This window comes from Octopus bimaculoides, chromosome 14 (genome assembly GCF_046866305.1).
Source record: "Octopus bimaculoides isolate indiv1 chromosome 14, ASM4686630v1, whole genome shotgun sequence".
Classification (NCBI taxonomy): domain Eukaryota; kingdom Metazoa; phylum Mollusca; class Cephalopoda; order Octopoda; family Octopodidae; genus Octopus; species Octopus bimaculoides.
The window spans coordinates 43,732,627-43,742,626 of record NC_142941.1 but is presented as its reverse complement, the minus strand read 5'-3'; the positions used below and the strand labels follow the sequence as shown (position 1 = coordinate 43,742,626).

The 10,000-nt window shown below is 33.0% G+C and overlaps 1 protein-coding gene across 4 annotated transcripts in view; it reads left to right on the top strand.

The window, feature by feature from the left end:
• Positions 1-10,000, top strand: part of LOC106879397 (protocadherin alpha-3) — a 236,745-nt gene that overhangs the window by 195,946 nt on the left and 30,799 nt on the right. For 2 of the 4 annotated variants that reach the window (XM_089362745.1, XM_089362746.1), the window contains exon 3: positions 6,232-6,360. In XM_089362745.1, the coding sequence (XP_089218871.1) occupies positions 6,232-6,360 (129 nt within the window). Of the gene's footprint in view, positions 1-6,231; positions 6,361-10,000 lie in introns of those variants that run through there. The other 2 variants (XR_016244318.1, XR_016244321.1) reach the window with 2 other exon arrangements.

Sequence of the window (10,000 nt, the reverse complement as noted above, 5' to 3'; positions counted from 1 at the left end):
AAACGTTAGCACGTCGGGCGAAATGCTTAGCGGTATTTCGTCTGCCATTACGTTCTGAGTTCAAATTCTGCCATGGTCGACTTTGCCTTTCATCCTTTCGGGGTCGATAAATTAAGTACCAGTTACACACTGGAGTCGATGTAATCAACTTAATCCCTTTGTCTGTTCTTGTTTGTCCCCTCTATGTTTAGCCCCTTGTGGGCAATAAAGAAATAAGAATTGGTAAAAATTTATCTCAGGAGGTTAAATCTCATTAAGGTGAGGACAAAGGAACACAACGAAGGAATGTTGGGATCAGAAACTGAAATACACACACACACACACACACACACACACACACATATATAGACCACAAAATGTCAGGAGGTATGAGAGATGAATATATTTATTTAACCAACTGATTTCTGTAGGATTACAGCTGTTTCACAGCCTTCATCATGTAATAATAATTTCAGTTCCAGTCTATAATAAATTATCTTGCATGTCTGTACCAATACGCATGCTATGCATTGCACAGTACAATTATACAATTACAAATTAATACAGATATAAAAGGCTAGCTTTACAGATTGCCAGAGGATCATGGTTATACCAATGCTTCCATTTGAAGCTACCTCCTGATTTTTCATGGTCTATACATTTCTTATGGAATAATTTCATAGATTGGATCTCATGGATTTCAGCTCGATAGAACTCTACATTAAACTCCTCTGTATTGGATTATTAGGTGGTATGGTAGACAAGCTTTCGGATGATTGCCACAGGATTCTATGAATCCATATAGTGTACTAAACACACACACACACACACACACACACAAATACATACATATATAAATAAACAAATAATTGAATCTCCTGCAAGTCAACATGGGATCCCTTGATGACAATAATGTTTGCTTATTTTGATTAAGGTATCTTTGGCCCGATGAGTAGCTAGCAGATTAACCCTCGTTTGGATAATTACTACTTCTGAGGTTCTGTTAGCTATGAAACATATATAGTCTGTATTTTATCAACTTCCATTCCTTAACTCTGGATATGTGTAAATAAGTGTATATAAATATATATGTATATATATGTATATATACACATGCACACTCATTTGTCCCCCACCGCTTGAAAATCGGTACTGGTGTGTTTGTATCCCTGTAACTTAGCAGTTTGGTAAAAGAGACCAATAGAATAAGTACCAGGATTACAAAAAATATAAGTACTGGCTTCAGTCTAATGGCTGAAAGACGTAAAAATGTAAATGAATAAAAGAATATACATATATACATAGACATGACAGAAGTAAATAGACACCCTTATAATCGTTAAAATTCTTTTTTATTTTGAAATTATACATTCAAATTATTTATTAATTAATATAATGTGAATATCTAATATTTATTAGACATACCCTTTGCATTTTTCAATGCATGGACCCTATTAAGCATGCTACTGATCAGATGATGAATATTCCTAGAGGAATTTCTTGCTAAGTTTCACATGGTAATCTCAAAAGATCTAGCTTTGAGAATGCTTGTTCGTTTTATGAAGTGTCCTGTCCATTATTCCCCAGTGGTGTTCAATAGGGCTCATTTCTGGCGACTGGCTTGACCATGGAAGCTTGTTAATACAATTCTTTTCCAACCAATCTTGAGTCTTTTTAGCTGAATGACAAAGATCCCCATCTTCTATAAATAAAGAGTTTTCTTTAATCACTTCATCACTGGAGAAGATTAGAAGGAATCCTTTGTGAAATATGGACACATATTTATCTGAGTTTTATGTTTCCCTCACACTCTACCAGCTCTGATCATCTATTGCTCCAAATTGTTCTCTAGACCATCGCAGAATAGCTGCCATATTTCATTGTTGGCTGCAATCTTTTCATGTCAACTTCTTGATCACAAAGTCTCCAGACCGACACTCGACCACTATCAGAAAATAATGTAAATCTGAACTCATCAGTGTCCCAAAATGCTACTGGCCTCTCCACCATCTCACAGGCCCAGTCTATTCTCCACTTGATATTGGCTGGCTGAAGATGTTGCTTCCTTCTTGCAGCTCTGCCATAGTAGGCAAGTCTGTGGAGACACCTGATAACTGTTCTTTGACTGACATCAACTTGTTCTGCTATGTCAGAGGCCTTGCAACAAGGATTATCCTCCACACTTCTCCAATCAGAAGGGTCCAATCAGAAGGCCCTGGTCGACCTGGACGAGGTGATGTAGATTCCTCCTCCTCCTCTCTAGTGTATTGCACCATCACTCTATTAACTGTAGAAAGTAGGATTCCAAGGTTTTCTGCAATTTTACGCTGACTAAGTCCACCTTGTCAAGAAGATGACAGTCTTCTTAGTACTGGTAGCATCACGAAATACATTCTGTAAACTCTGTGAAGTGGTTGGTGATAAGAAAGACATCCAAACTGCAATGGATACTAAATCCAAAATGAAATGTTTATATATGGACGTTGCAATCGATCTAGGTGGGCATCTGATTTGAATCCATGCAATTCATGTTAATATGCAAAACATGTAAAAAGTGATGATATCTGCCTGTCTGTCTGTTGCTGTTCGTGTGTCTGTCAGTCAATGTGTCTATCTGTTTGTCTCTAGACACACACACATGTATGTGTGAATGTGTGTGCAATATATGTATATGATTGTATGTATACATGTAACCTGTGTGTATAGAAAACAGAGAGAAACAACAGAGAGAGTGTGTGTGAGTGTGTATGTGTGTGAGTGTGTATGTGTGTGAGTGTGTGTGTGTGTGTGAGTGTGTATGTGTGCGAGTGTGTATGTGTGTGAGTGTGTATGTGTGTGATTGTATTTATAATTGCGTTGTGTATATTTGTTTGTTTTTGAGTAAGAAAAAAAAATATATTGGTTGGTGAGTGTGGCAATGGTAATGTGTCATGCATATCTGTGTTTCGTGTGTTTGCATGTATGTTTATGGGTAATTAGCTATCACAATATACATGCTTAACTATCTATGAATGCATATACACTTGTGCTTTGCTGATGTATGCTCATGTTTTTGAATAAATGTGAAAATGGATTGGGGGCCTTTGTTGTTTGGTGGTGTTAATATGAGCATGAATGTTTAATGTTTTTGAGCACACATATATGTTTGTATGTTTATATATATGCATTTATATATGTATGAATTGTATGTGTGACTGTGCATATATGTGTATTGTATGTATATATGTATTTATGTGTGTCTATTTGTATGTGATGTAGTGTCAACTTATCTGTTTAACAGTCTCCCCCGTCATGAATATATGTTTGTCCTTTAATGTATGGTTATATGTATTCATGTGTGTGTATATGTGTGTTTGTGTGTGTGTGTGTGTGAATATATGAATAAGTGTATGGATATATATGTATATATATATATATATATGTATATATATATATATATATATATATATATATATATATATATATATATATATATATATATATATATATATATATATATATATATATATATATATATATATATATATATGTATATATATATATATATATATATATATGCCCTTATGCATACTCATGTTTCTGATTAATTGTGTATTTGCATCTGTATTTGTATGTGATGTTTGCATGTAGATAGTTTGACTCTTTGTATACACAAGTATATATATTTATATATTTATATATATATATATATGTGCTTGTTTCACAATACATGCTTAATATGTCTTTGAATGTCTATGTTTCTGTGTGATTCTATGTATATGAATGTAAATACATGCTTTTGATGAAATGTAAAAGCCTATAGATATTTGAGTATGGATGTTTCAGTGTATGTGTGTGTGTGTGCATGCATATATTGTAGAAAGGCAAACATTTTTTTTTTTTGGGGGGGGGGGGTGAGAAGTGGTATGTCACATTACATACATATATACATACACATACACAGACACACACACACACATGTATATGTATATTTATGTTTATCTATGTATGTATATGTAGTCATATATATTTGTATATATATATATGTGTGTGTGTGTGTGTGTGTGTCTATATATATATATATGTGTGTGTGTGTATACACACACACACACATATGATAGATAGATATTTAGATAGACAGGTAGATTGATATAACCATATAGGTATATAAATATAGATACAGATAAATCCCTCTACCAGACGTACACTTATATATTTCTGTATCTATACACCCCCCCCCCACACACACGCGCGCACACATATACATATGCACACATGCAAATACACACACATGCATACATAAATATGTGGTTGTGTGGAGGTATGCTTTCTCTTCCTGATTGAAGTTTTAGAGTGCTTACTTTGTATGTATTATGTATGTTTGTTTGGACACAAACGTAATCCATCTTGCAGATTATGGCAAGGCGATTAAGAAGTTTGCTCAGCAATCATGAAGTCCTGGGTTCAATCCCACTACACACTATTTTGGACAAATGTCTTTTATATTCTTGGGCAAATCATGTGTTAAATACAATTGGGTGGACAGAGTTTCTGCTGGGGTCAGTTGACAGGATTATGCATATGATTCAAGGGATCAGCATAGTCACACACTGTGCCATGCTGATTTGGTCAGAGAATTACATGAAGGAAACATTTGTCTGTGAAGTAGTCAACCATTTGGATGTTAATTCATTGGGTATTATGATAAGCTGATTGAGAAATGAGGGCTCATCTCTGATACTGACAGAGTACCCATAACATATGTATATATGTGTATGTATGTTACATGTGTATGTATGCATGTATGTATGCATATGTACGTGTGTCATTATGTATGTATGCATGCATGTACTCATCTAAAATGTATATAAACATGTATGTATGCATGCATGCATATTTGCATGTATTTATATATTCGTGTATAATGTCTTTTGGCAAATTGTGTACACATACAACAAAAGTACATACATAAATTACTTACGTATGTTTTTTTTGTATGTATGTGTGTATGTATGCATGAATATATTCATGCATGTCTGTATCATGTATTTATGCATGCATCTATACACAAATGTTTGTATGTATGCATCTATATATGTTAGTTATATACCTGTGTGTTTACATACAAGCATGTACTACCACATATGCACCTCCCTATGTATACGCATGCATGAATGTACATACAAAGGTGTTTAAGTGGACATGGCTTTGATATAAGTTATATGTATGCATGCATATATATATCTAAATTACTATATATGTATGTATCCATGAATGTATGTCCATGCTTTGGAATAAATGTCATACTATTTTGGTTCTTATATGTGTATATGGAAATGATTTCTTCAAAGGCATATACAACTTTATCTAACAATAAACAGTTGCGTTTGTAGTGGTGCAACTCACAGATACAGGTCAGAGTTGATTATACATACTCATATAATTCACTAGCATATATATACATATATGCATACATATACATACATACACACACACACACACACACACATATATATATATATATATATATATATATATATATATATATATATATATATATATATATATATACATACACATACATACAAGCATATATATTTATACATGTATACATGTATGCATATATGTATGTATACATGTATGAGTGTGTGTGTGTGTGTGTGTGTGTGTGTGTGTGTGTGTGTGTGTGTGTGTGTGTGTGTGTGTGTATTCTACATGCTCTTGTACATTTTCATTATTGTCCACTTAAAAATACAGTGACACATCTGAATGTTTCTCATGATGCTAAAGACAGACACTTATTTCCACCACAATATACACAAACAACATATATATATATATATATATATATATGTTTGTATATACATACATACATAGACATATATATGCATATATACATACATATATACACATATATATACATACATATATACATATATATGTATATAGTTATATACACACACACACAAATATATAAACAAATAAACATTTACATGATACGTATGTGTGTGAGTGTGTATATATATATATCTATACACATATACATACATATGCCAACATTAATGTACATGCACTAATGCAGCATTTTCATGCACATGCATTATACGACAGCAGATGCAGTGACACACACACACACACACACACACACACACACGTACCCACATACATACACACAGCCAGATATATAGACACATACCAAAGTTAAAATTACAAGCCAACATCTACTTGAAGACATCAAATATCTATCATCTTAATGTTATTGTCACACTACAGCGGCAGCAGCAGCAACAGCAGCAGCAGCAGCAGCAGCAGCAACGGCAGCCGTGGCAGCAGCTAGAAGAGAACTCTACCTTAGGACATATATATCCAACATCGCAGACCTCTATGGATGCAACAGCACAAGTAAGATTAGCTTTGTCTCTTCTCTCTTCTTTACTTTTCAGTTGTTCTTTCTGTGTTTGTCTTCTAATACTTGTGTTGGTACAAACTGTATTGGGGTTTGTTTCAACATTGTGTGTGTATGTGTGTGCATCTGTGTGTGTATGTATATATATATATATATACATATATATATATATATGAATGCATGTTGTTTATATATATACTTTTATCTATCTATCTATCTGTCTATTTATCTCTATCTATCTAACTATCTGTCTATCTATCTATCTGTATGTGTGTTTGTAAACATATACATATATATATATGTATGCAATATATACATGTATGGATGTATCTATATACTCTATATACTGAAATGGGAATTTGTTTATAAAAAGAATGAAGAGAGAAACTGGAATGCTATTTCTCACTAGATTTTATTGACTATCAAGTTGTAATGATAACTACATAACTGCATAAATGTTTTATTCTGTAACATACACATTTACACATAAACATATACATATCATATATGCATACTTATGCACAGAGATGCACATGTGCACGTACACACACACACACACACAAAACGCACATACATATACACAAGTTTTAGTACTTTTGTCAGTTTATCTTGTACACTTTGATTAATGTTTGTCACTTTTAGTCTAGTTATGTATGTAACTTGTTTGTTTTCTCTGGTGGATTTTTATTACATTCTTAAATAGTTATACATAAAGTTTTCTTTTTTCTTTTCTATTCTTAGTTTCTCTTTCACTTTTGCATGTTTCGTGCTTAACTTTTATTTAACATATTTATATTGTTAAAATAAAGTCTACAGTGAAGCTTTTCTTCTTGCACTCCACCAAAAAAAAAATATATTAACTAGTAAATGATTAAATATTTGTCATAGAAGTATAGGTTTTAATTTTTTCTCTAAGGAATGAATAGTAGAGGCAAAGTAGCAAAGTTCAGAGGGAGATGAAAAAGTTTAAAAACGAAAATAATATTAAAATTATTGTAGTGGAAAACTGAAAGTGAAACTAGGAAAACACACGGTTAAGGAGAATGTAAACAACTTGAATTTGTATGCTATGTATGGTTAGAGATAGCATGAATTAAACCTTAAATACTCATACCAGAATTCAGCATGTTTCACTTATTAAAACAATGTGATGTTGTTATATATAACATTACTGTTTTCAGACTATGCAGGTCTCACTCAGTATAATGACAACTTTTACAACACCCATCCTGTACGTAGCTCTCACAATGCAATAATGCAACTCACTCAGCACAAATTCTCTTCAAAAGCTTTCTGAAACAATAACAATTTTTATCAGTTGGAAACAACATTAAAAGAAAAATACATCATTGTAGCAACTGGATAAAAGCTCCAAACAATACTTTAGATGTAAAGTAAGAACAACAACAAAAAATTAAACAGAAAAGAACATGAAAAATATTATAAGTCTATGTAACTGTTGAAATAATTTGCACGTAAAAGTTTGGAAGATATAACTATAATAACAAACCATAAAACCATGGTTGTCATTTGCAAACAAGACCCTGTAGCATGTACCATGTTTACACTAACTGTTTTAGGTGTTAATATAGTTGCAAGACAACATAGAGGCCTTCTCAACCCTCTCCCAATTTGAACCCAGCAGAAGAATGAAGATATGACAGTTGGTTAGAGAAAGGGCTATGCAAGTCCTTGGCTGGTGATAATTTTCTGTTAGGTAGATTGAAGATTCATGCAGCACACTGCCTGGTGCAGGAGTTGAACCAACAACCTTGTGATTGTGAGTCAAACACTCTAACCACTAGACCACATATCAGTAATAGCAATAGCAATGATGATGTATACCATACTTACTCGTGTATAAGTCACATTATTTCTATATTTGATCTTAACTGAAAAATCTGATGTATAACTTATATGTACTTGAGTAAATATGGTATATCTATGTGTATATACATGCGTGTGTGTGTGTGTGTGTGCGTGTGTGTGCACGTGTGTATTGCTTCATAAATACATAAATTAATGTAGAAAACAACAAAAGTAAACAGATTTTTACAGTTTTAAAACAAAATGCTTGACCTGCTAGAAATAGCAGCCAAATTCTCCCAAATCACCCCCTTCTGTTAGGAAACACATTGGCCAGAGTAGCACTAGATAAACAAATACAGGAGATGACCATGACTGAAATAATTTCAATCACGGGTTTGTGTTTAACCTGGGCTGACCTGGAGCTAAGCAACAACAACAACAACAACAACACAATCAAACAAACACACAAATATATGAATTTAAAATATATGCATAAAATATTACAACAAACACTACTAACAATAATAAGGACTTCTTTGTTTCTTTTTTGTGGTTTTTATTAAGTGTTAAGTCTAGAAGTTTTGAAGGGGAGGGTAAAAGTCAGTTGACTGAATCCATCTTAGTATTTGGTTTCTCCTTTATTTTATCAACTCTCTCAGTGTGATTTCAAGTAATAATAATATCAGTAATAATCCTTTCTACTAAAGGCACAAGGCCTGACATTTTGGGGGAGGGGGCTAGTCAATTACATCATTCCCAGTGCTCAACTGGTACTTATTTCATTGACCCCTGGAAAGGATGAAAGCAAAGTTGGCCTCAGTGTAATTTATAATAATGATGATGAAGATAATAATAATAATAATAATAATAGTAATAATAATAATAATAATAATAATAATAATAATAATAATCTTTCCTACTCTAGGCGCAAGGCCCTAAATTTTTGAGGAGTGGGGGCCAGTTGATTAGATCGATCCTAGTATGCAACTGGTACTTAATTTATCAACCTCAAAAGGATGAAAGGCAAAGTCGACCTTGGAGTTTGAACTCAGAACATAAAGACAGATGAAATACCTGCTAAGTATTTCGCCTGGTGTGCTAACATTTCTGCCAGCTCGCCGCCTTAATAATAATAATAATAATAATAATAATAATAATGATGATAATGATAATAATAAAAATAATGATGATAATGATATATTAATAATGCTTTCTTTATTTACAACTAAGGCTTCACAAAAAAACACTGGGGATGATACAGGATGATAATAAAAATGATAATGATGGTTTCACATTTTGGCACAAGGTCAATAATCTCAATGGAGGGAATAAATTGATTACATTGACCCCAGTGTTCAACTGGTACCCTGAAAGGATGAAAGGCAAAGTCAACTTCAGTTGAGTTTGAACTCGGAATATAAAGATGGACAAAATGCTGCTAAGAATTTTACCTGGCATTCTAGCAATTTTGCCAGCTTGCCACTTTAATAATAATAATAATAATAATAATAATAATGATGCTTTCCACTAAAGGCACAAGGCCTGAAATTTTGGGAGAAGGGACTAGTCAATTACATTGCTCCAGTATTTCATTGGTACTTAATTTATTGACTCTAAAAGGATAAATGGCAAAGTTGGCTTCCGTGGAATTTGAACTCAGAATGAAGCGATGAATGAAATGCTGCAAAGCATTTTGCCCAGTGGGCTAATGATTCTGTTCATCACCTTAATAATGATCCTTTCTATTATAGGCACAAAGCCTGAAATTTTTTTTTTTTTTTTTTTTTTTGGTGAGGGCAGTCGATTAGATCAACCTCAGTACGCAAC